The sequence below is a fragment of the Camelus dromedarius genome, chromosome 3, assembly GCF_036321535.1.
Source record: "Camelus dromedarius isolate mCamDro1 chromosome 3, mCamDro1.pat, whole genome shotgun sequence".
NCBI lineage: Eukaryota > Metazoa > Chordata > Mammalia > Artiodactyla > Camelidae > Camelus > Camelus dromedarius.
This window is the reverse complement of record NC_087438.1, coordinates 102,470,409-102,497,343: the sequence shown is the minus strand read 5'-3', so window position 1 is coordinate 102,497,343 and position 26,935 is coordinate 102,470,409. Positions and strand designations below refer to the sequence as shown.

The window sequence follows — 26,935 nt, the reverse complement described above, 5'->3', positions numbered from 1 at the left end:
ATTCCTCTCTCTTCTTCTGATGTTCCTAGTTCTCTCTTGTCCCAGGACCTTTCCCCATGCTGTTCCTCTGCTCAGGACCCTCTTTATCATATCCTTTAACCACCTAGCTCTTATCCACCTTTCAAGTCCCAGGTGAGATGTCATTTACTGCAGAAAGCCGTTTTTGGCTCCCAAGGACATGTCGGGTATCTCTCCAGGAGACCCTTTGCTTCCCCAACCACAGCGCTTTATTACACTGCATGTTCACATGCCTGTCTTACTGCAGTAAACCATGAGTTCCTAAAGGCGAGGTTTCCATCTTGGTTCCTCTTGTGTCCCTCATGCCTAGCTCTGTGCTTTCCACTGTGAATAAAGTGGCAAACAAGACAAAGTCCCACCCCACCATGGCGCTCCAGCTGAGATCAGGGTAGTGTATGTTGCCAGCCCGAGCTCCACTCGGACCCCAGTTACCTGCAAAATCCCTCAACCAGCCAGGCCAACTGACTTGCCATGGTGCCAGACCATTAGAGATAAAGATCGCCTGTGTAGACTCTGGATCTCCTGGAAGGGTGCAAAGGACGTAGGAGCAGTGGCAGAGCAGATGCCTGCCTCTAGGGTGATGTGGCCCAGCAGATACTTGTGCTTGCTGTGACACTCACACGTTGAGGCAGTGCTCAGGTTGGGAGGAGCTTCATGTCCAGTCCACTGTCCCTTCTATGGCTTTGGGCAGTCACTGAGGATTACCGTGTGAATGGTACCCTGGGGCCTGAACTATATGGAACAGGTGAAGCATTCTGGGTGGGTAGGACTGGTGGTTAGTGTTGGGGACCCACATCCTTCTAATGCCTTCACTTCTGCACTCACTCCCTCAGAAGGCAACAAACCAATTTCTCCTGAAAAGTAGAAACGGATCCTTTGCTATTCTGATGGGATGCTGCAATATTTCCTGTTCTCTCTACCTACCAGAGTTAAGAGCATGACCCCTCCCTTCCTTCTTTCCTTTCTCCCCTCCTTCCCCTTTTGGTATATTAGTTTTATTTATTTATTTTCCAGATGAATTAATGCAAGCTAAGTTAAATAACATACTCAAGGTCATCAGATGAGTGGTGTAGTAAGGTTTCAAACAAAGTCTCTTTGGTTCTAAATCCCGAGAAGTATATTCTTTGATGAGAGAAAGTAGATTCATATCTCTGCTTCCACACTTCCAGCTGGGTAACCCTGGCTCAGTCTCCTCCTCTATAAAATGAAGATGATAACAGTACAGCCTCATACAGTTGTTGTGGGACTAACCGAGTTAGCTGATATACAGTGCTCAGAACTTGGTAAATTCTCAGAACTGTTAGCCATTATTATTATTTTTACTCCTTGGCTATTTCAAGCCTCAAGTGTCATCTTGTGTCTTTACTCTGGGGATTGATCATAGTCTGGCCATTCCAGATTGATAGCCTTGTTTATCCAACACTGCTGGGGTCAGCTAAGACCATGTCATTTCCTTCTTCAGCACCCATCATAACACTCAGCACATGGCTGGCCACAGTAGACATCCTGATCATTCATTCAAGCCTGGATGCTTGCCTCCCCTATCCTAGAAAACAGCACAGTATTGAGAAATAAACACAGGCTTCAGAGCCTTTTGCCAGCTAGGAGATTTTGGAAAAATAACCTGCCTATTCTAATCTCCAATTTCCATATCAGTCAAGTGGAAATAATAATCCCTACCTTGTACAGTGACTGTGAAGGTGAAGTGACACACATAGTGGCCTCCCTCATCCAGCTCCTGTGACCAGAACAGTCACCTCTGATGCTGGGATCCAGAGGGAAGGAGAGAGGCAGACTGCTGTTTATTGTCTTGTTGCTTCATTTACTTACAAACCAATAAAGCCTGCTTGTCAGCTTTTGACTGCTAGGAAAAGTTTCCAAGCCCAAGGGCTCAGTTTGTAGAGGGAACAAACATGGCTTCTTGCAGAGTTCTCAAGTCCAGACACAGCCATGCAAGTAATATTCATAGGTTGTTTTCAGCTGGATTTGTAAGTTCTTGCAAGAGGAAGCAAGGCCCTGGTCTAAGGAGCACCGGCCCAATGCAAAGAAAACCTCAAAACTAGAGACTATTTGGGTTTGGAAGGTCTTGGAACTAGGTTCCCATTAATATTCTGTATGACTCAACAATGATTCAAAGTGTCATAAAGAGATTGATTCCCCCACACCCTTCTTTGCAAATGCTTTGAGAATAATGTGAAGATCAAATTGCATTTCTAACCATGTCAGTGAAAATTACCTGTTCATTAATTATCAGAACATTTGATATCCACTAAGTCTATAAAGTTCACTTTCCTCTTTACAAAAATTCTCAAAGCTTCAAATTCCCAGGGGGTTGGGGAAACTGAGAGAATATTGTCCTTATACTGACCATCATTTTGTTCACTAGGGTAAGATGGGGCCCAGTCAACCCCCCAATAGGAAGGAAAGCAGCTATAGCATAGTGGTCAAGAGTACTGATGTGGCCGCCTGATTAAAAATGGACAGAGTTGCTGAATAGACATTTTTTCCAAAGAAGACATACAGATGGCCACCAGGCGTGTGAAAAGATGCTCAGCATCACTAGTCACCTGAGAAACGCAAAGTAAAAGCACAATGAGATATCAACTCAAACTTGTCAGAATAGTTATTATCAAAAAGTCAACAAATTACAAGTGTTGGCAAGGAAGCGGAGAGTAGGGATCCCTCTTGCACTATTGGTGGGAGTGTAAATTGGTGCAGCCACTGTGGAAGACAGTACGGAGAGTCCTCAAAAAATTAAGAATGGAACTACCAGATAATCCAGCTATTTCACTTCTGGGTATTTATCCAAAGAATACGAAATCAGTAATCTGAAAAGATACCTGCACCCCCATGTTCATCATGGAATTATTTACAATAGTCAACATATGGAAACAACCTAAGTGCCCATCAATGGGTGATGAATGTAAAGATGTGGTAGGTATATAATACATACTGTATCTCATGTCTCTCTTGTGTTCCCCCCCAGCATTTGGTACAGTGCTGGATATGGAATGTGAATTTTAATTCTTGTAAACTAGAAACCCTTTCCAGAAGGTTTTCAACACAAGAGTTTTTCTTCAAATCATTCTGAAAACTGGTCTGAAAATTATGAAGACAATAGCTAACATGTATCGAGCATGTACAACGTTCAAGCATTGTTATAAACCACTACATAAGTTGTCTTCCTTTTTTCTCACAACTCCAAGATATAGGTGTTATTGATTCCACTCTAAAATCGAGTCTCCAAAAATAGGTCTTGTTTATGTCACTTCTCTGTCTCCACTGCTACCATCATCTCTCTTTGCCATACTCTCCTCACTGTCTCCCCCACTTTCTCTTTGCCCTCACCCAGTCCTTCTCACCAGCGCAGCCAGATGAGCCTTAGAAAATGTAAATTAGATCATATCCTTCCCATCTAAAATTTCTCAGTGGCTTCCCATTGTCCTTAAAATCTGACTGGGCCCCTGCTTCCCTCTCCTTCCCCTGTGACTCCTCTCCCCTCCTTTACACGTGAGCACACATCCTCTGATAATCACTCTCCCCTCTGCAGGACCTTTGCACAAGCTACTCCCTTGCTCAGATACTCCTGCCCAACTCTTAAGTTAGGTCATCCCAACTTACCTTCCCTCAGGAAGTACCTTTTTCTCATCCCTGATCCTCATTTTTTTTTAAATTGAGGTATAGTCAGTTTATAACATTGTATCAATTTCTGATATACAGCGCAATTCTTCAGTCATACATGAATATACATACATTTATTTTTATATTCTTTTTCACCATGAGCTACTACAAGATACTGAATGTATTTCCCTGTGCTTACAGTATAAACTTGTTTATCTATTTTATATATGCCAGTCAGTGTCTGCAAATCTCGAACTCCCAGTTTATCCCTTCCCACCTCCCTCCCCTCTAGCAACCACAAGTCTGTATTCTATGTCTGTGAGTCTGTTTCTGTTTTATACATAAGTTCATTTGTCTTTTTTTTTAGATGCCACATATGAGTGATATCATATGGTAATGATCCTCATTTTTATTATATCTCCCTCATCAACTATTGTCTAAAATATCCCTCCTCAAAAACTCTAATTCTAAAAGATATATGCACCCAAATATTCACAGCAGCACTATATACAATAGCCAAGATATGGAAGCAACCTAAATTTTCATCAACAGATGACTGGATAAAGAAGATGTGGTATATTTATACAATGGAATACTACTCAGCCATAAAAATAATAAAATAATGCCATTTGCAGCAACATGCATGGACCTAGAGATTATTACACTAAGTGAAGTAAGTCAGAGAAAGACAAATACCATATGATATCAGTTACATGTGGAATCTAAGAAAAAAGACACAAATGAACTTATTTACAAAACAGAAATAGACTCAGACATAGAAAACAAACTTATCATTACCAAAGGGGAGAGGAGATTGGGAAGGGATAAATTAGGAGCTTGGGATTAGCAGACACAAACTACTAAATACAGAATAAACAACAGGGACCTACTGTATAGTATAGGGAACTATACTCAATATCCTATAATAAACCATAATGGAAAAGAAGATGATATACACCATAAACTAACACAATATTGTAAATTAACTATACTTCAATTATCAATCACACCTTAGCATTTTATATTTATTTGTGTGTTTTACTACTTAACATCTCTCTGATGAGACCGCACACTGTGTAAGATGGGAAACTGCATCTACATTTTTCTCCACTGCATTCCCTCCATGGCCTTGCAGTACATCTGGCATATGGAGGCTGATAAGTAAATATTTGTTGAGGAGGAGAGTGTAGCTCAGTGGTAGAGTGCAGTGTTTAGCATGCACAAGGTCCTGGGTTCAATCCCCAGTACCTCCATTAAATAAATAAATTAGCCTAATTACCTCCCCCACAGAAATAAAATAAAATGGTGTAATCATGCTTCCAATAAACAGATAAATAAATATTTGTTGAAAGTGTGAATGACACTTAGAGAAGTTAATGTAAACATTGAGTATCTCCCCTCTTTTCAATTTTGAAAACGCCACCATGCCCAGTCTATTGCTCTCTGTGCAAAAGGTAATGTTTGTTGAAATGAAGACAATTGAATTTCAACTTGCTTTCTCTTCTCATAGTTTAACAGAAGACTGCCATCATCCTAGTCCAAAATGGTGATGGCTCTAGATAGCCAAATGATTGCTCAGAATGGTTTTACGATGACTTGTAAGTCAATTGACCATTGACTGTCGGGCTAATATAGCCACAGATAAACACGTGGACTCACATCACTCTTTACTTGCTGGTTACCTACAGAACCAGACAAAGCCTGAGAATAAACACCACTGACAGCTGATGGCAGGGCCATTTCTAGGAGAAAAACTGAAAAATTGCAATTGGCTGAAACAGGGTTCTTCTAGTTTTTGCTTTTTGAGCAGCCTTGTTAGAAATCACAAAAGCCTCAAAAATGAGATTGCCACTTTTTAAATTATTCTCAGTACATACAAGGCAATATCTTTCTACTGAAGCATATTTTGTGAGTACCACGTGGAGCCTTAAAGCAGATCACTTAAGGATCCAGGGTCTAAATGGAAGCAGGGCAAGTGTCTACAACTTGCTTACCTCTCATTCTTATTGTCAATAGAACTTAACTAGAACTGCAGGTTTTGGACTTTGTAATGACATGGAGACGCAGCAGTAGAAAACCCAAAACAATTAAGGGAAACTCCAAGGAATCAAAGAGCTGGGGATGAGGGAGAGGGTTGCCGAAGGTCACCTGACATCATTTAATCCAGCCCTTTGCGTTCAGGGGCCTTGAAAAGTAGTTACAAGTGATGGTAGGAGGAGTTTTGGTACTTAATCAGCCTGACAGGAGAGTAATTTTTCATTATATTGAAATGAATTCTCTCATGCAATAGTTTAATGTATTGTGTTTCATTTGTTTTCTTTTTCTTTTTTGGGTTCCATTTGTTTTCAGTGTGGTTGTGATCCCTTCCAGTATAAAGTTTTTGCTTGCTTACTCAGCTGATCTTAATCCCTTCATTCTTTGGAACTCTTTTTTATTGGACAAGGGGAAGGTTTACACCAGCCTGGAACTAACTCTATAAATCATTCATTTATCCATCCACCCATGCATCCAGTATTTATTTTGTGCAACCTATAATGAAAAGGAATAATTGAACAACATAGTCATTGTCTTCAAGGAACTGAGTCCCAGAGAAGAAACAGACAAGAAATACACATCAGTAAAGGAGATAAGTGTGATGATGGGGGAAATATGGCGTCTAAAGGGGTCCTGACCTTGTCTCTTCCTCCTTCTCTTGCCCTCTTAACCTTTTGAAGTATTTTCTGAGTTTTAATCTGGTGGCGGTGGTAAGGGGGTCCATAATGCAAAACTATCCATATATGACAAATGAAGGCAGAGCAAGGTAAGTGCCGGGTGAGGTTTGCCACAGGAACTGAAAAGGGAGACAGAATCTCTGACACGGACAAACTGAGAAGATTTTCTAAAGAAGTGGCATTTGAACAGGACTTTTAAAAGTGTGGGCAAGATTTTGACAGACTGAACCGTGTGATGGCAAAAAGGTTGGATAGAAAGTCAGACAGTTCAGGGAAATAAGAAGGCTTTGGGAGGTACTTTGAATTTTGGTTCCCTTTTGCTTTTAACTTCCATGCGTAAACACGGCAGTTAATCCTAAATAATCCTAAATATGTGCCAGGATTTAAATGTATTCTTACCAAGACATTTGTCTGCACAGGCTCTTTTCCTTCTGTGAACCACCTCTCCTTTATCCCCTAGTAATTCTACCCAGACCCTGTGGTGCAGGTGGGCTGACCCTGCCCTTCTGTCTGGCTGCAGGGGTGGCCACATGACGTAGTTCTGCCCAATCAGAGTATTCCTTAGATCCCATCCACAGCAATTGCTTAGAGATTTGCTTAGTACCCAAGGTAAGCTAATTAGCATCTCGCAGAGCTGTCATGGGGTATGCCCTCAATTTCTCTAAGATTAAGAGTCTTAAGAATGCTGTAGAGTTTGGCTGCCAATATCTTTCTCTTGGAAAGAACGTTTCTGAGAATGAAGGAAGCAGCAGCAGGCAGAGCTGAGAGACAGAGAGATACAGAATTCAGATGACTGTGAACTCACAGATCCTGCCATGCCTAAGATCCACTCTTCAAATCTCCGTGAAACTGCCAATCCCCTAGTCACCTCCCCTTCTTTATTTTCCCTTAAGTTAGTTTGGCAAGGGATTTTGAAAATTACAACTGAAAACATCCTCACATATAGAGCTGATTAACTGTGTTGACACAAGGGAAATTTTCTTAGATAAGTTGGTCTAAACAGTAGTGATAAAAATTGACATTTCAGGTTGGCACCTGGCTCAGCCAGCTTTTCTTTCTTAATGAATTTTTGAAAGTCTCAAACAGCAACTTGACTGAAAATGGTAAAGCCACTGTGGTTATAGTACGTGGCCAACTAGATGCCCAGACAGGTTTTTTTTAGATCAAAGCCACAAAATTCTTTTAACCATGAATTACCTCATTGTGATTGTTTTGTGTATTTTAGGCATTCGAGTCCTTTCATTCCACAGAATCCTGAAATAGTTCTCTATCTGCACCTAGGATTCTGTGAGTGTTACTTCATCCACCTCTGAGAGGTTCTCTCTCTCCGCAGCTCCCTCTTTCCCCACAGGCAGAAAGAGGCATACAGTGTGCAGAAGAGTCAATGTGCTTTCCTGAGAAATGAGAAAATTCTAATGACTCAACATGTCCTCATTTCTACTACCAAATTAGGGAAGGACTGTCACAAGTAACAACGAAAAATGACCCGCTCAGGATTTTTCCCTACAACAAACTGTTTTGAATTGACATGAGGCAACAAAATGAGGATAGATGCAGGAATGCAGTGACTCCTAAAACAACCTACTGTCTTCAAAAATGATACCAGTTTGCCCTCTTCATTTTGTCTTCACAGGCAGCTTTGCAAGAGTCAAGGCTGGGTGGTGCTCACTGTAGGAGTATGTGTTAGCAAAGCTAATTTCAGCATCTGTATAAAAATTTCCATCAGCTGCTTGCTGGTATCAAATATCACACTACCTGTGAAAGCTTCTATGAGGGGTTGCATTTTAACTTCCTGCTTTGTTTTCGATGAAACTGAGAATTCTGTTTGCCATCTGCCCTGCCTATTGGGTTCTTTTTGATCCCAGTTTTGACCCTGCTTATGTATCTATAAGTGCCAACTACAGTTTTACACCCTGTTAACATTCTTCCTAGTTAAGAATCTTATTTTCTATTTCAGTAGACTTCCATTGGTAAAATCACCAAGTTTCCATTTATCAGAAATATTACATCCTGTTTTCCACATAGTGCAACAAAAAGAAATCAGACAGCCATAAAACTTAGACACGAATGAGGTAGGTAAGCCTGCCCATCTTTAAACAAAAGTTCAGGGAAGAAATGTTTTAGGTATAAGGAAATTGGAGGGGCACAGTGATTTAATTTCATCTTAGTTTTGTCAGTTTGTCACAAGGGAGACTTAGGATTTAGAATCAGGTCTTATTTATTAAAGCTCTGGATCATTTCGGTACAACGGGTATTTGCTCCATGCTAGGTACTGAACTAGGTGGTCCTTTTCTTCTGGGGTTGTGGAGCTGGGGTGATGTAAATCTCAGCTGTCTGTGGCCATGTTTTGTGTAGTACATATTCTTGATTCTTTTGAATGCCATGCCTCTGAACCTTCTTTCTATGTTTGGGAACTCATCTACCTTATGAATTTTCGTGGCTGGTGGAAACTGTCTCAAAATTAAGAAGCTGAAAATGCCAGCTTTATCAGCCTTGCTTTCAACCAGGATTCTAGGCTTTGTCAATGACAGGGACCCGACGTGAACTTCAGATTGGGAGTTAGTGACCCAGAGAGGGGGCCCAGGGAAGACTCATCTCCACCTCTGTGGGAAAGCAGTGGGGGCTAATGCCAAGGTGACCTCCAACTGCAGTAACAGGAGGGGGAGCCAAGGGAGGACTCAGTGTTCAGTGCCTGCAAGGTCAGCTCTGGAAGTCAGCACCTGGTCACTTGGAGCATGGTTCCTGGCAAAGTGGCCTCAAATCAGGCTTTGCAGCCCTCCCAGAAACTCTGTGAATGTATTAATCTTGCCTCTTCTTAATTTATTATGATGATTATGATGATTATTAGCAGTGGATTCTGTTGTTTGCAACTAAGAACTCTAGGGGAGGAACCTTCTTCCATCCACATCATGGAGAATGTTATTTGCAATGGGGGAAAATCATGCCAATATATGGAAAGAACTGGAGTTAAGACAGAGGAGAGCAACCCGACAAGATAATCTTGGTCCTTAGGGCCCTGAGACCAGCTCTCACTCTGAACTTCCCATTCCATGGGGTGACAAATTCCCACTTCGGTTTGAATTCAGTTGAGGTGAGTTTCTGTCACTTGCAACTAAAAGAGTTCTGGCAAACACAGATGAAAGCACATTAATAACATGTATCAGAAGTCTCAAAAACATGCATCCCCTCTGAGCCAGTAATCACTTTTCTATTCTTTGGAAATCATTTAAAATGTTTAGAAGACAAAACCAAAATGGTGGGTAGGATCGGGCAAATAGTTGCAAAAGAAAGTGCTTCCAAACTCTAGTTTGAAAAGACACATGCTCCCCAATGTTCACAGCAGCACTATTTATAATAAGTAGCCAAGGCATGGAAACAAACTAAATGCCCATCAACAGATGAATGGATAAGGTAGATGTGGTATACACACATACACACATGTACACACACAATGGAATACTATTCAGCCATAAAAAGAATGAAATAATGCCATTTGCAGCAACATGGATGGACCTAGAGATTATCATACTAAGTGAAATAAATCAGACAGAGAACAAATATCATATATTATATATGGAATCTAAAAATTGATACAAATAAATTTATTTATAAAACATAAATAGACTCACAGACATAGAAAAGAAATTTATGGTTACCAAAGGGGAAAGGGGGAGGAGGGATAGATTAGGAGTTTGGGATTAACAGATACACTCTACTATATATAAAAGAGATAAACAACAAGGATCTACTGTATAGCACAGGGAACTATATTCAATTCTTGCAATGAGCCATAATGGAAAAGAAACTAAAAAAAAAAAAGTATGTATGTATCTGTATAACTGAATCACTTTTTCTGTACACCAGAAACTAACACTGCAAATCAACTGCATTTCAATAAAAAATAAGAATACCAGAAAAGAAAGTGCTTCTAGAGAACAATACCCATGAAACTGAAGCCACTTGATGCCAATTCCATGCTCATCTATATCATACCTTTTGCTTGACATTTTAAAGACTTTTCTTTCATTGCCATCTTAGTTTTATTTTATGTCTTTCTGTATAGCTCGTCTCTTGTTCTTTCCCCCTGAGTCGTTGGACCTGCCTTTTGAGGCTGAAAACTGGCATAAAGTGTGAGGCCAGGTAAATGCTGGCTTGCTTTTCAGATGAAATGGCACTTGAAGTGCCAGAGGTCTGCAAGTACCCTCACCAGGCCATGATGCAAAACACGACACATGATCTGCGTGTGTGCATGTTCCTCAAGGAATTCTTTATGCTGAACTCTGGTTTGGAGGCCTCTGACCCAAGCCCAGCAGACTAATTACAATGGCCAGGGCAAAATGTAAAGCAGTTAAAATACCAAGTGCTCAGTCCAAGATTCAGAAAGCCGGGAGTTTGGCCCTGGTGTCTATTCACTGGCAAACTGTATGGCCTTGGCTAGTCCTTTCTTCTCACTAAGCCTCGACTTTTCATTTGTATAGTCAGGCATTGGGCCAAATGTTTTTTATGGTCCTTTTTAGATCTCAGCCCCTGTCTTTTATGATTCCTTTCAAGGTGGCACTTTTAAAGCAAGTCTGAGATGGACTTGGATCAGGAGTGCCTTTACATAGCACCCAGTCTAGGTCGGGCCTCAGGCCAAGTCATGGGAGGAATTCCCTTTGAAGGAACCTGTCCCTCTGAGTCCTCAGAATCAAGTCTCCTGAACCAAGTCCCAAGGACAGAAGCCTGTTGTGGCCCCAGTTCTGCTCAAGGCTGGAGGCTCCTAGGGAGGGGATCTGAGTTGACTCTGGAACAACCTGGTGATTCAGCCTTTACAAGGTTCCATTAAATATGAAGAACAACCATTTGAAGTAGATATTTCTATTTCACTGAGGAGGTGAATGAAGCTCAGAGAGTTCCAATGACAGCCAGCTAGTGAGGGAGCTGGGATTCAAGTTCAACTCTTGATTTTAGTGCCTAGGCTTTGCCCTCTGCCTGAGTGACACCTTGGAAGTTGAATACTGTTGAAGTGAACAGTGAGGTGCACATTCAGAGAGGGTGACATGCAGCCAATCCCCACCTCCGCTCGGTTTTAAAGCTGCAACAGAGCACTTAGTGACCATCAGTTATGGCCAAATCCAGCTTTGTCTCTTGCTGTCAGGGTGACTTTAAGCGAGTTAATCTTTCTGAGCCTCAGTCTCCCTACCTGTAAAATGGGGATGAAGGTAATGGTACCCGCCTTTAGGTTGCCAGTGTTAAACAGAAGTGTTTGACGTAGTGATGTTCAATAAGGTTAGTGACACATAAAGGGTCGAATTTGCACGCCCCAGTGGCAGCGAGTTCCTTTGTTTCTACTTCTGAATTTGCTCTCAAACTCACCCATTTCTCTCCATCACTGGTACCATCTTAGTCCAGGCCACCCATCCGGAAGACTAGAATTGATCTTCTACTCCCATTCTTGTCCCCCAGAAATTCATTTCCCACACAGGAGCCAAAGTAATGTGTGACACAGAAAATCAGGTCAGGTGACTTCCCTGCTTTCAGCTTTCTTGCTGCATCCAGGATCCAGTCTCCTCCCCCCCCCCCCATCACCATGGCTTCTCGGGCCCTCAGGAGCTTCCTCTGCAGCCTTTTCTCATGCCACTCACCTCACTGCTCATCAGCCCCCAGCCAAGAGGGTGTTCGGTCCGTTCCCCAAACTCATCAAGTTCCTTCTGAGATCAGGCTCCAGATATTTTCTGGAGCTGGAACCCAATCCTCTCCTTCTCACAGAGCTGCCTTCCTCTCCTCACTCAGGTCTCAGCACACAGGCCTCTCTTCTTAACCACCCCGATCAAAGATCTTCCTTTTATCCTCTGTCTCATATCCTTGTATAGATAAGAGTTAGTGTATGGAGCAGACACTAGTCACAGCTGGTGATTATTTTGGCTATGTCGTGTGTGTGTATGTGTATGACACTGTTGGGGCTCTAGCCGTATCTTTTCAGGTCCCTTTACCATTTTTGTGCAATCCAGCTTCACCTCCCGTAGCCAGCACCTGCAGTTCTGCTGGAAGCCTTCCCTTGAGCTTCTAGAACCTACTTTGCCCCTGGGGTAGCTCTTAACCATGACTGTTAAGTATGGGGTATAGATACACAGATCTCTCACCTCTCAGCCAGGATAATTCTGAGATCTGAATTTTCCACTGTTTCCCAGAGTTCTCCCAAAGGATTAAGCTTCAGTAGCCCACTGTGATGACTGGCTTCAAAACTCACCTTTACTGGTCACCCTCCCTCTCCTGTATGATGTCCCCACTCCCCTACCAATGTCCTCATTCTCCCAAATGATCTGTGAGCATTCAGTCCTCATGTCAGAGTCTAGTTCTGGGTGGAACCCAACTCAGACCGTGGATTTGTAGAGTGTACATTCTATGTCTATCTTGTTCATGGCTCTATCCTGGTGCCTCGTTTAGTGTCTGGTACATAGTGACAGCACTCAATATATGTTTGTGTAATGAGTACCTGCTAGCAGTATTATGACTGCAGTGCAGCATTTCTTCCTTTCATGGAGTTTCGTTTATACCAGTAGCCTACTGTGCACCCACAGAATGTAACAAGTGCCCTCCAAAACGTACAGAATGAAAAAGAGGTATTTTGTTTTCTAAGTGCTTTCAAGGGTAGCATTCCTGTAGAAGTGTTGTTTTAGCAGGTTTGCTACGTCTGGGAGCTCTTTATAGGGAAGAGATCCCAAGAGAGATTATCTAGGAGTCTGGCATTCTTCGTGAAATCCCCACGTGGAGATGCTTCAGAGATCTTTTATGGGACAAGACCCTGATATGCTTGTTTGTGGGTGGTTTATGCAAAAAGCAACTGGATCCTGAAAGAGGTGCTCTCAGTGGAATAAGATGGATACCTATGCAGGGAGAAGGGCAATACTACTACTAAAAGATAATAGAAATCATCACCATGGACTAAGTGCATTTACAGGCCAGTCCTTGGGTGGGTCACACGTGTCATCTCATTTTATCCTAGGAACCAACACGTGGGGTAGGTTGTATGTTACCCCATCCTCAGGTGACGAGAGTGAGGCTCAGGGAGGTTAAACGACTAACCCAAGTTCATACAGCTAACAAGAGGCAGAACTGGGATTTGAAATCCACTCTCACAACTTCGGAGCCCCTGCTCTTATTCCTCTGTCTCACCGCCTGGGTTAGGAATAGTTCAGCCGGCTCACCAGGTGAACTAAGGAAGGTACTTCAGCCTGGAGAAAATATGATTGAAAGTAAAATACAAAAATGAGATGCAACCCCCCTGAGAGGCCTTCAAAGACCCGTAGGCTCCCATGGAGCAGGTGCGTTTTGTGTGGCTCAGTTTCAGGAAGGCTTTTCTCAGAGTGCTGTTCAGAGGTGGAGGGAATAGAGTCAGTTCAGGCACAGGAAGCTCCCCCACACTGGGGGCCTGAGGGCAACAGGGCGTCTCTGTGGGAAGTCAGAGAGAGGACTGGAGCACAGGAGAGTGGCTGCTGGCTTGGAGGACTTTCACGATCCCTTTCAGGTGTGAGATTCTAGAATGCAAAGGAATTGGGAGATTCATTCAGTCCCTGCACATGTGGTTGGTACTGTGTAGTTCTGGAGTGACAAGATTTGCAATATGATTTGAGAGGAATTTACTAATGCCATGTTAATAAATAAAAAAATACGTGCTACATATACTCTCTGCGTAAGGGAGGCAGGGCCACAGTGCTGCAGGACCAACCAGTATAATGGGATGGTCAAGGATGTGGGCTTAGAGTCAGTCTATATGATTAATTGGGGGCAAGCTACTCAGTGCTCCTGAGCCTCAGTTTCCTTTCCTGTAAAACAGTACTGCTCTGTGGGTTAAATTTTTTTTTTTTAATGGAGGTACTGGGGATTGAACCTAGGACCTCGTGCATGCTAAACACATGCTCTACCACTGAGCTAGACCCACCCCACCCCAACATTTTAATTTAAATTAAATTAATTTTACTTATGTGTCTTAAATCACTTTTGTAGGTATTTAGCTCAGGCCCGTGAAGACTGTAAGTGTTCAAAAATGATAGCTGTTAAAAAAAAATGGTAGCTGTTTTTTCTGAAAACCTTTCAACTGATACATATTTTTCTTAAAAACATAAATGCAACCACTTCTGTATCATGTGCGTACTCTGTAAGATATGAAGAAGGCAACTTTGAAATTTGAGATGCTGGAATCCTGAGACTGGGAGAATCTGAGACTTTTTCTACAACCGTAGTCATTGCGAATATTTACTAAGCACCCAGATGTCACCTCACAGAGCTGATTCTCAGCTAAGACAGGATTAGAAGCCGACTTTCCTGAAATTCAGGCTCTATTACTCCCCACCTATAATAGGCCATTGCCTACCCCGATGACAGGTTTCCGAAAGAAACGAAGCAGAAATATTTTGCTCTGATTCTGTTTATATTTCAGGAAAAGCAGACCAGCTCTGGATCAGAGCCTGTCGGTCTCCTGATAACACATCTCCCCAAGTATTGCTCCCCTGCGCATTTGCTGCCTTGATCAGCTTCTCCCTCTCCTCCCCTCTTCCTCCCTGGTTTTTGTTGCCCTGTCTGTATCTCCCACGTGTCTTCTCTGCCTTTTGCCACACCTACCCTCCTCTTTTCTCTGCCTCCATTTCCCGCTCTTGGCTCCCTCTCTCTTCACCTAGACTCATGCCTAATACTTAAGTCCTTAAAGTCATGACCAAGTGGCACCCAGTTGACACAGCATATCGTGAGGTGGATTGGAACATGGAGTTGGACTGGCTAGGGATGACCTTATGCTCTGGAAGTTTATAAGCAGTGTTACAATGCTGGTGTTGGTGCCAACAGGAACCCACCAGCAATGTCAGAGAGCCCAGGGCTCCGTGGGGTGCCATGGCACCACCATCCTTGTCTTGCCTGGTTCAAATCCTGTCTCTGCCACTTGTCAACAGTTTCTTCATCTGTAAAATGAGAAAATATCATGGACCTCCAAGGGTTGTTAGGAGGATTCAAGAAAACCATGCTTATTTCACACAGTGTCTGGTGCACTGTGGGTGTTATATGATGGTCATAGTTATCAAGATGCTGATTAACAATGCCGACCTCCTTTCTGGCTTCTCTCTTTCCTGGTCCCTCCCTCCTTGCCCAAGCAATCGGGACAAGCCCTCCATAGGATGAAATTTGCCTAATTCTCTAAGCCTTAGGACACCAAATGGAATGAAGCACTTAGAAAACTCAGGACATATCTCAGCCACAAAGTTTTCTGATCGGGAAAAGAAAAAATCTTAGTGTTTCAAAGATTTAAGAAAACAAAACCAAAACAATAAAAAGCAACGTGTTTAATAGCAAACTCTTTTCCTTTCTAACACAAAGCTGAACACAGCTCTGCAGAGATCTTTTCTGGCTCCATGCCCACTGAATCTGCTGCATTGCCTTGGCAACCAATTAAAATACTTCTCTGTGTGCGGCAGTATCGTCCTTAACTCTGCAAAACCAGGACAACCTGCTCAGAGGGCTGCGCCCGCGTCAGTTGGTTTTCGCTCTCCTCTTGATCTGGCTCCGTTCTGGTTTGACTTCTTTTTTTCCTTTCCCAGTTACCTCTGAATCCCCTGCCAGCACCTACGTGCCATTCCTAGCACACCTGGCCTTAAGTCAAGAAACACCCTTGTCAACCAGACAGGGGCTGGAAGGGATCCTGGGGACAAAGTGGCGAGTACGTCTCCTGTCCTCTAGCCTCGAGGGAAGACATCAGGAGCTCCTCAGCCATGAAGATGCTAAATCTCACTGCAGTTCCATGCAATATAGCCAGCAGTATGCATTCAGTAATGAAGTAGTTATTGAACGCCAGTTGCATTCCAGGCACTATGCTGGGTGCAGTGGGGACAAGACACCTCCTTAACCTCATGGAGCTTATGTGCCCTGTGAGGCAGTGGGGACTCTGGGAACTGAGGAGGAACTTATGGCCAGCCAGTTTGGGATGTGGGACAGAGGGCTGACTTCTGGAAGGAGTGGAGGCGAGACTGAGACAGAGGATGGCTTGCAGTCAGCCTCGTGGGCCAGTTTTGCCATTAGGCGATGGTTCCACCCTTCCCTTGTCTAACACGGGCAGTTCGGCTGATTCCTTAGCTGGAGTGGTTTGCTTCAGGTACTCTGAGAGCACGTACCTTATTTCTCCTGTCTCTGGGCTGAAGTTTTCCCGTTAGCTTCTTAGGGAAGGATAGCAGTGAATGATCCAAGCTCTCTCACCTCCTCTCTTGGCTCTCCACACTGTGTACGCAATTGGTGGCTGAAGGGCGCATATTCCCAAACCAGCAGCATCAGGACCGTGATGCTGGGACTCACTGCCCAACGTACATGCCTCTCAGTGTATTCGGAGGTTTGCAATCTGCAGTGTCATGGGTTTCTCCGGATGGTTAAAAATCAGACCATTTGCATTTTTTAAAAAATGCAGCTTTAATAACTGCCCCAAACACAAATACAGGAATGCTAAATTGTGATCTGTAGCCATTTTCTCCCATTTTGCTTCCTTATAGTAACATTTATTGGGCACAAACCTCTTATGTGTGACGTGGAGAAAACGGTGACTCCCACCTCAGTGGGTCATAGAAAGAGTTACGTGAGATTGTGTAGGTAAAAGCGCTTTATCCAGTGCCTGACACAGTCAGTCCTTTGTTTTAAGAGTTATTAACTGCATCATAATTATTCGTTTTTATGGCTGTCTCCCCAAAGAGACATGAGCTCTTTAAGGGGAGGGCTTTGGCCATTTTGGTGAGTTACTCAGTTTTCCTGGGTCTCTTCCATGTATGCATGTTATTAAGATCGTATCTTACTTGCTTTTGTTCTTCACTGCAGCCCAGCAAAGGGTCTTACTCATAAAAGGCATCCTGTATGCGCCTGTGGAATGAATGAGGCACAGGAAATAATAATGCCTCACATTTACTGTCATGTAGTTTACTGCGTGTCACACCCTGTGCTAAAAACTTTACAAGAGTTATCTCGACTTCTTCTCCAAACGAGACCACGATCACTGTTAACTCCATGTCTACAGCACAGTGAAACAGCCCCACTGCAGTCGGCACGGTGGAACTTTACAAGATTAACCTGCCTGGATGAGTACAAGCAGACAGCTAACCTTCCCTGGGCGCTTCCTTTGCCCAGACCCTGTGCTAAGCCCTTTACAGGAATTGCCTCATTACATCCTCCCAATAACCCTAGGAGGTAGGTTTAATATTTCCATTTTATATTCTCAGAGTCACTAAGTAACTTGCCCGGAAGCACACAGCCGGTTACGTGAATGAAGAGCCTTTGTCCTAAATCACCGCCTTATCTTGTTTACTTATCTCACTGGAAGTCTAGGGTCAGAAGCTGCAGAAAATTGAATACATATTTTTAAAATGATACAAAAACCCCTATTCCTCTTACTCAGAAAGAAGTTTAAAAATATATATGCGGGGTGGGGGTATAGCTTAGTGTTAGGGGTGGGGTATAGCTTAGTGTTAGAGTGTGTGCTTAGCATGCACAAGGTCCTGGGTTCAGTTCCCTGTATCTCCATTAATAAATAAATAAACCTAATTACCCCCCCCAAAAAAGACCTGATTAAATAAAATTTAAAAAAAAAAATATATATACATATATATGTATACATACACACACATACACACACACATATCAGTGGGCAATGGGGAGCTATTGTTTCATTGGTACAGAGTTTCAGTGTGGGATGATGAAAAGTTCTGGAGCTGGGTAGCAGTAGTTGCACAACAGTGTAAATAAACTTAATGCCACTGACCTGTACACATAAAATGGCTAAAACGGCAAATTTTATGTTATACATATTTTTAACTTAACTATATACATATGTAACAGGTGTGTCAGCATGAGAGGTGCCAGGGCCATGTTCCCACATGAAATGCCACCTTCCCTTCGTGTAGGAGGCCAGGTCAATTCAGCTCATAACTCTTAGCTCGTAACAATGTAGCTCAGATTCTTGTAGTGCCTCTTCCTTTCTGTCACTGGTATCCTTGGGACTAAGTGTAGATTAACTCAGCATGAAATGATTCCCCCAAGATCAAAGGAGCACCTAAAATTTGCGGCATGTGCCTCAGGAGTTTGGCCACATATGGAAAGGGCATTTCCTGTGTTCTTAGGGTTAGCAGGTCATCAGCTGAGTGGTTTTGAACCTGGCGCACTATGTTTTCTGGATAGTGTCACCCAAAAAGGTACTGAATAAGGTGATTGCCATCTAGAATATTTCAGCCGCCTCATGACTTCATGCTGCTCATTCCTCACATAGCTTTGTCATGGCTCGATTCGTGAAGACTTCATTTCTGCAGCATGAGGAGTTATTCCATGACTCCAGGAAGTCTACCAGAGACATGAATGTGTTCATTTATTCATTCAGCCATTCAAAAAATATACTGGGATTCCTAGTAGGGGCCAGGCTCTAGGCTGGGTGCACACTCCAAGCACAGTATTGAGAGACAAGGTGCCTGTTCTCCTGGTGCTTGGAAGAAAGATTAGGAAAATGACAGATCTGACATGAACTCAGCTACTATTTGAGTCCTGGAGTCTGAGCCCATGAGCATGCCTGGTATGAGCTTTCAATGGTGTGAGCTTTCGAGACAGAGCCTGGCACGTAGCAGGCACTTAGACACAGTCTGCTGAATGCCCTGGCTTCTGAGCTGGGGATCTGGAGCGATGTGACCCTGGGGGGCTGACACAGACCCAAGTTACGGAAAGCTCCTCACAATGAATGGACTTGTCTTTCCTTGCCCTGTGCTCTATCACCTGCTGTGGATGTGCTGGCTCATGCCCCTGCATGCTAGGGTTGTCAGGTAACCTGACCACTTCAATGGAAAAGAATGGCTCTCTCTGCCAGTGAAGTGGAGACTGCTCCTCACTTGCCCAGTAAGCTCTGCCATCTGCTTGGAGCAGAGATACCCTGTTTGGCTGCACTGAATCCATCAGGTAGATGCAGCCCATCAACCAGGTGATGCCACGTAACCAGCTCAGCTGCGAAGAGACTTTACTGCCGCGAGTAATTGACATGTGCCTTCCTAGTGGTGTTCTGAAGCAGGTATCCAGTCACCCCATATCCTCTCCATCTGTTCCCTTCTCCCTTTCTCCCAGCTTCCATTCTATTCCAGATATCGCTGTCCTGTCCTGCCTTTCCTTGCACCCATATGCCCAGAATAGACCCTACATTTTCATCCTGACCATTAAAAACACCCATTTTTTTTTCTAGAAAATTTCTCTCTATTGGCCAAACTTCATTTCCCTTAAACTGAACCACCTCATCGCCTGACATTTTCATAAACCATCATTTCTTGAGTCTAAGACTTCTTTGTCTTAATCACTTTATTGGGTTATAATTTACATATCCAAAAAAGCACTCTCTTTAAGTGTACAGTTTGATGAATTTAGACAAGCTTATATAGCACCACATAAAACATGTGCATTACCCCCAAAATATCACTATAGTTTATGGTTGTGCCATTTCTAGAATTTTATATAAATGGAATCAGACAACATGTACTCTTTAGTAAGACATTTCTTTTTTGATATCTTAACATTTCTAAAATTGGATATGTCTTACAGTGAGCATGTAACACAGTAGTGTTTCTTTTTTTTGCTTTAAGAGCTATAACTACATAATATATCTTATAATAGATAATATCTTTAAATCGGGGGTATATATGTATCATATGCATGTGTGTATACATATACATACCACATATGCGTAGATACATATACACTGAATAGTTGGCTTTACCAAGGTGATAATTACCTTGCTGTGTAGCTTCTCAGAGGGCCTAGAGCTGGATACTCCTGACAGGAGTTAAATAAATACTGCAGAAGGAGGTGATGGTGAGTTTCACAGTTTCCCAAAAATGTCTTCTAGTGGCAAGAACTTGCCAAAAACTCCTCTTGGAATGAGTCAATAGTCTCCAATTACAAAAGAGATTCTCTTTGAGGGCTCAGTTACCTCTGCATTAGTATGAGATAGCTTTTCCCAAAATTTGTTCCGTGGACAATTATTGATACCACCAAAGGTACTAATGAAAGGGAGGAGAGGGAGTACCACGGTCACAGAAATTTGGGAGACGGATCTTATTATTTTTCTACCGCTTAGAGATTCACAATTCATTAGCATGCTAAAAGCACTGAAAAGTCCTGCAGTAAAGAGAAAGTGTTTAGCTCTGTTTTAATCTCAGGTTTGTTTGATCTTGGAGCTTCATGGAACATCTAAGAGCTTATAGACGACACTTTGTGAAAGGCGGGTCTAAAATATAAGCATAAATTTAAAATGAGAAAGGGAGATATTAGGCGCTGAAGAGAGCTGTGTTTGAGCTGATCCCAGCTCGTGGATAAGGAGACTGAGAGTGCAGGGCTGAACAAGCACTTTCGCTGGTTTCACAATCTCTTTATAGTTTGAAGGGACAGGTGGACAGGCAACCTCTCCTACGAGGAAACGAAAACAACATAAAAATATGCATTGGCTAATCCCTGGACATGCCCCAGTGCGTGTGGCTGATAATTGAGGTTGAGTAAAAAGAACCTTCTGCCCCAGCCACCTGCCTCGGCCATCCACAGTGGGGTGAGCTTCTATGTGTCCACTGTTTGGCCAGACATCTTTAACTGATGAGAAAACTGAAGCAGATAATAGAATGGTTTCCTAAAACAGAGAGGAACCTCCTACACGAACTCCCCTGATCATTTAAATGATGGCAGAACCCTTCTCAGAAACAGTATTGACCCCATACACACAGAGATGAAAGGAAATCAGAGTGGGCCCAGTGAAAATTAGGAAGGACACTCAAAGAAATGTACAAGAGCTCCATTTCATTTTTTAAAAATATTTTAAAGATTAACATACAGTAAAATTGATTTTTTTTCTCTTGGTATAAATTCCTATGAAGGTTAACGCATACATAGATTCATTTCACTGCCACCGCAGCCAGGACAGTTCCTCCACCTTCAGAACTGGGTAGATTACATCCTCTTCCAACCCGTAACCCCTGGAAACACTGAAAACCACTATTTTCCATCACTACGGTTTTGCCATTTTGAGAACCCCCTTTCCTTTTGCTACCCTCTTTGCTTTATTTCTTCAAGAGGTCCCTGCCTGTTTATGTGTGAGCACAAGAACTCCAAACCCAATGCCAGCAGACTTTCTTCTCTCTTGTTATTGTATTGTTATTTATTGTCGGTAACATTTATTAGCACCTATTATGTACCAGGTACTAGACTAAACTTTTCACAAACACTATCTCATTTTAATCTCACAATGGCCTTATGATATATGGATTTGGGGAAACAGTTCTTATTGGTTCTTACACAAATATGGAAACTGGGTGTCAGGGAGGTTAGTGACTTGCCTGGGGCCTCCCAGCTAACAAATAATTGAATCCCAGCACAAACCCAGCTCCATTTGACTGCAGTCCTTAAACACTTCAGTCATCAATAAAAGGAAGGGGATTGTAACTAGAAAGGAGGTACATTGAGAGAGGTTTGGGGCCATGTGGTTTTTTTTAAAGTTTGTACGTGTGAGTGGAGCTGGAGAACCATCTGGATGTCCCGACTTCTCAACCTCGGCTCCCCTCTTTATGCCTTCCTCCGCTTGCCACATGCAGTCTGCGGTGACCCAGTGGCATCTGCCTGATATTTCCAGGGGCTTGGGATGGTTTTAGTCCCCTTGGAAATTTACCAGTAACCACCATCTGTGTCACAGCTCTGCAGTGGGACACAGTAGCTGGGACCAAGGAAAGGGGCTGGATGCCTTCTGGTTTGTGCCCAGCCTCAATTCCCTTGTGTGTCTTCTGACCTCATTTTTTTCTCCCTGGGCTGCTTGCAACACCAGCTGAAAAAGTTTCTAGGACACAGGCACCTGGTCTGTGTGCTGGAGGTGGCAGGTGCGTTCTCGCTGAGGTAGGGCGAGAGGGACAGGAATGTGTGTGGTTGGCGTGATGCTTAACAAAGACTTCGGAGAGTCCCAGGGCAGCCACAGTTGTGTTGGGGAGAGTGAGACGCAGGGGAAAGGGGAGACAGACGTTAATGGAGAATCAGAGATGCTGGGGAAGTAAACTGGGTTCTTGCCCTGCATCTGCTGAGCCCCGCTGAGCTTGCCGTTTGGGGAAGCGAAGCTGGTTGGCAAATTCGCTCCTAGAATCAACTCCTAGCTCCTTAAGAGTCTCAGAAGTGAGCTGCTGAGGCAGTGCATACTGGAGGAATCACACCCCTGAATCACGGCCACGGGGCATTTGGAGACAAACAAAACAAGCCCCAAATCAGCATACCGTGAACCATCTCTGGATGACACTCGGTTAACAAGGGGTGAGAGATGGTGTGCAATTTAGAGTAGAACAGTGTTGAGTCGCTTTAATAATGACAACAGCTGACATTTACTGAGCCAATCGCTGTGCTCAGAAGTCACTGACATGAATCGTCTCACTGACTTCTCCCATCAGCCTGCGGAGGCAGGTCTACTATCATCTCCAGTTTACAGAAGGGGAATTGGAGGCCCTGAGGTCGAAGTGACTCACCAAAGTACACAACGACCGAGGGGCAGGATCAGGACTGGAATTCTGGTATTTTCGAACCTAAGTTCGCCAATTCTTAGCTTCACTGCTTTCCTGTCTGGTCTAATTCAGAAATATTAAAGGGAAACAGAGGGAGGAGGAAAAAACATCAGCCTTTCAGGAGCCCAGAATCTTTTCCAATGTGTGCAGAGATCCTTGGGCTCGGCTGCAGTACGGGAAGGAACAGGAACCGGTGGGATCTGCGCTGCCAGCCCTCTGGGACACGGCCGATCTTATCTGTTGGCTTGAAATCATTGCACGCTGTAGAAACCTACAACCATTTCTCAAGTTTTCTTTTTACACAATCGGCTTGGGAGGGTTGTAGACAGGCAGGCACAATGGATTATTTTTTTCTCTCTTGGGCTGGCACCATGAAGTGTGGCTGTTGGTTTCACCCTAGCATCCTGGTTGGCACAAGAAGTTTCAGGCCTCTTGGAGCCAACAGAAAGATCTCGGTAAGCTTGTTTTGTAGATGAGCCAAGGTGAACAGAACAGGCTTTGGGCTTAAAAAGCTCCTGCACAGGAAGTTAAATGAACTCTTTCAGAGTGCTACCTTGACATCAAGTCCTCTGGAGAGGCGTTGCACAAAATGGTAGCCTGTGACAACAGATTATTTATGTCCTCTTTGGGGAGTACTTTACACTTAGTCTTATCCCATCCTGGACTCGTCACAGGTTCAAGTCCAGTAATAATACCTATTACGCTCTCCTGCAAGGGCTGTCATTCCTGCCGTGTTTTGGAGAATGCCTCATGCCCGGCAGGGCACAATCAACAGTCAATAATAATGTTTACCAGGATAATGATCTTCCAAACGCCTTTCATCCAAGAATCTCAAAGTGCTCTGCAAGCACTAATTAGTTAAGCCTCTCCATGCTTCTCTGTTTTTATAATACATTTTCCCCATTTTACAGAATTTTAAATTGCAACCCAGCAACCTTAAGTAGCTTGTCAAAAGTCAGACAGCAAGTTTAAATGAATGATAATGATGATGCTTTGTCTTTACAGGACATAGGTTTTCTCAGGCTATCTGAGTATGTTGTAAAGATAATTTTCACACTGCCCTGGAGGAAGGAGGGTAGCAAGTATTATTACGTGTTGACGGGTGTAGGTAAACTGAGGCTGAGAGGGCAGGTAGCTTGGTGAGGGTTTGGCTGAGGATGCAAGGTCATTCCTCTGCCTCTCAGAACAGGGTGGCCTCCCAGATAATCCTCAACTCTCTGAATCCAAGGGACGCATGATTGCTTTCACACTTACAGGAAAGGTAGCTATATTTGGGGAGTAGAACAGGCTGCAGAATTACAGCCCTATTTACATCCAAGAATGCTCCGTTCATATTCCCATTGAAAAGGCAAAAGGGATGAGATGAGGCTTTTCGAGAAAGGTAGGCTCAGGAAATGAAGGAAATGGGTGGAGGGTGGGGTGGCTGCGAGCTCTGCCTTCTTGCAGCATCGTCACTAAACCAGGACCTGCCTGAAAGCAGGAGCCTTCAGTGGCTTGGTTCTATATTTCAGCCTCATGACAGGACTCAGTCCAGGACAGCTCGGAGGATGGGCACAACCTCGTCACCAGCACCTTGGTCTGAGGTTACAAGTCCCTGTGAAAGAGTCCCAGGGACGTGCGGTATCTGGCTGTCTCTTCCGACCAACTCTAATTCCTCAACTCCTTATGCTGGGAGGGGCCTGGGAATCCTCTGTGGTTCAAAAAGGAGGGAGTTGTGGAGTCTTCTGCTGCTACCTTTTCTTAGCAACACAGCCACATCAAAAAAAAGATGAAAACATGAACCCAAACAGGCCAAGGTGATAGGGGACATGCCTCCTCCCAGCCTGGCAACACTTTCGGAGTGGGAGTGGTTGGCAGTACTCTCGCCTACAGGGAGGCAGGTCAGTCTTTGCAGGGTGGGGGAGGGGAGAGCTTCCTGGGTCTCAGGAATTCAAAGGGAGATTTGCTGACCCCAGATGAGATAAAGCCCGATTCTTTCTAAACACAGCCTGCCTGAGAACCTGGCTCCCCTACCCTGACCCCACCTTTTCCAGACTTGTGGATTCTGATTGATGACTAGACCTAGGGCTAGCAAGGAGCCTGAAGGAAGGGCGCCAAGCCCTTTTCTGGAATGTGTGCACACACCAGCACAATGGCAATCAAAAGTCTGCAGTAAAGAAATCACAGCAGTGCCCTGTTTCTTCCCACTCTCATCTCGGAATGTCTCCACGCTCCCCTGCTGCAGGGGTGGTGCCTTGAAGGTGCAGGGAACCCACGGAGGCGTAAGCTGCTGGAAGGAATATTTTAGAACCTTTTTCTGAACACACACCACAAGCCTCTTCTCCTTCGTTAGGGAAGAAATCCGGGGAAGACCTTCCCACCCTCTGCTACCCTTCACAGCAGGGAGTCGTGAGACTCTGCTGCTGGTGTATTAGCTTCCTGTAGGTGGGAGTACACAGAATGCAGCTCGGACTTTCGAAGAATGCCAACCATCCAGGCCACAGCTTGCCATGTCCAGTTGGACACACTAACTCCAGGGGTGACAGCAAATAATCCTGCTGGAGTCACAAAGACCACGTCCCTCTCTTGAGATGTGCCCTTACCAGGCTCCCCACAACGAGACTCACAGCCAGGTTAAAGTCCTAAGATGGGCTTGCAAGGCTGGACAGAGCAATTCACATTATCCAAACCCCCAAAAGCATTGCTGGGTGATCTCCTGAGAGGCTCTGCTGGGTCTGTTTGTTTTTTATTGCAGCCTCCGATGTGCATTTTGTGTGTGTTCTATTCATTTGTTAAAGAACTGCTCCCGGACACCTCTGCTGTACTTTCACAGCCCAGCCTTTCCTGCCAGTCACTCCACCCACATACCCGCTTCCTTCCCGCACGAACTTTGGGCATCAGGTGTCTTGAAAACCTCGAACGATTAAGAACGAGCATTGTCATAATGTTGCTTTATGACTGGGAGTGGAAAGGTGGATCTGGGTAAAATACAAGCAAAACCCGACGTTTGGAAACTTCTCAGAGATCTCAAAAGCAGCAAGCGGTTAGATTTGTTTTCTCTCTTTTTCCCACCCTCTGCATTTCCCCTGCTGTGGTTTGGACTCAGAACAGCAGAAATGAGAGACCAAAAATCTAAGCAAGAAGGCTTTCCTTGACCTACCACCTTCTGGACAAGAAGCAGGGAGAACCTAGGAAGCTGTAACAATGCTAAGAATTCCCGGATGGATTAGAGAGGCTCAGGATTCCACCAAATCCTAGCACAACTATCGCCGCCCACAGAAATCTATCCCCAGGGAATCCTCCGCGGCGCTCTTTGAAATGTAACTAAAAGAAGAGAACCTCTCATCGGCGATGCACACAAACCCAGCCTCCAAGTGGACACGATGATGTGAACAAATCAGATCTTTCTTACCCCATCCATGTGGACTCTGATGTTCGGCACCGGCCGGAAAGGGCTGCACTGCAGACCTCCGGGCTGAGTCCTGCTTTTCCTGCCGTCCTGAGAGGCCAGCACGCCGGGCCTGCGGAAGGAGCCCCCTCTGCCTGAGCCTGGCCCCGAGCGCACCCCGTCCAGGAGACGCACGAGCAGCAGGTTGGCCGGCAGCGCCTCGATGCTGCAAAACACCAGGGTCCGGCATTCGGGGCACCTCAGCTCCTTGTGGGCCTTGAAAATCCTCTGGAGACATGGTTTGCAGAAGGTGTGCTGGCAAGGGAGGACTTTGGCTGTGACATCGAGCTTTTCGAGGCACACGGGGCACTCCAGAAGATCAAGTAACGTCACATCATCCATTTTTATTTTAAAACTCCCGTCCTGACCTGGAGGGGCAGAGTCCACATGGTTGGGTCAGCTGAGCCCAAGGCGGCTGGAGAGTTTCAGAAGGCCTGCCTGCTGGAAGGAGAAAGGGAGAGAGAGGAAAAAACGATGATTGCTCCGAGAAGTGTCTCCCACCTACATCAAGGCATTGTCTCATAAGGCAGTTTGCAAGGACTTTGTTCCAGCACCCAAGTTTCAGATGACTCATTCTGATTCAGTGCTAGCAGGTATAAGCCTCTGCT

At 44.2% G+C, this 26,935-nt stretch overlaps 1 protein-coding gene across 4 annotated transcripts in view; it reads right to left on the bottom strand.

Annotated features, from left to right (window-relative positions):
* Positions 1 to 26,935, bottom strand: part of SH3RF2 (SH3 domain containing ring finger 2) — a 119,534-nt gene that overhangs the window by 91,474 nt on the left and 1,125 nt on the right. For 2 of the 4 annotated variants that reach the window (XM_031449273.2, XM_010990357.3), the window contains exon 2: positions 26,292 to 26,768. In XM_031449273.2, coding sequence (XP_031305133.1) covers positions 26,292 to 26,669 — 378 coding nt within the window. In that variant the 5' untranslated portion in view covers positions 26,670 to 26,768. Of the gene's footprint in view, positions 1 to 26,291; positions 26,906 to 26,935 lie in introns of those variants that run through there. The other 2 variants (XM_010990358.3, XM_064484411.1) reach the window with 2 other exon arrangements.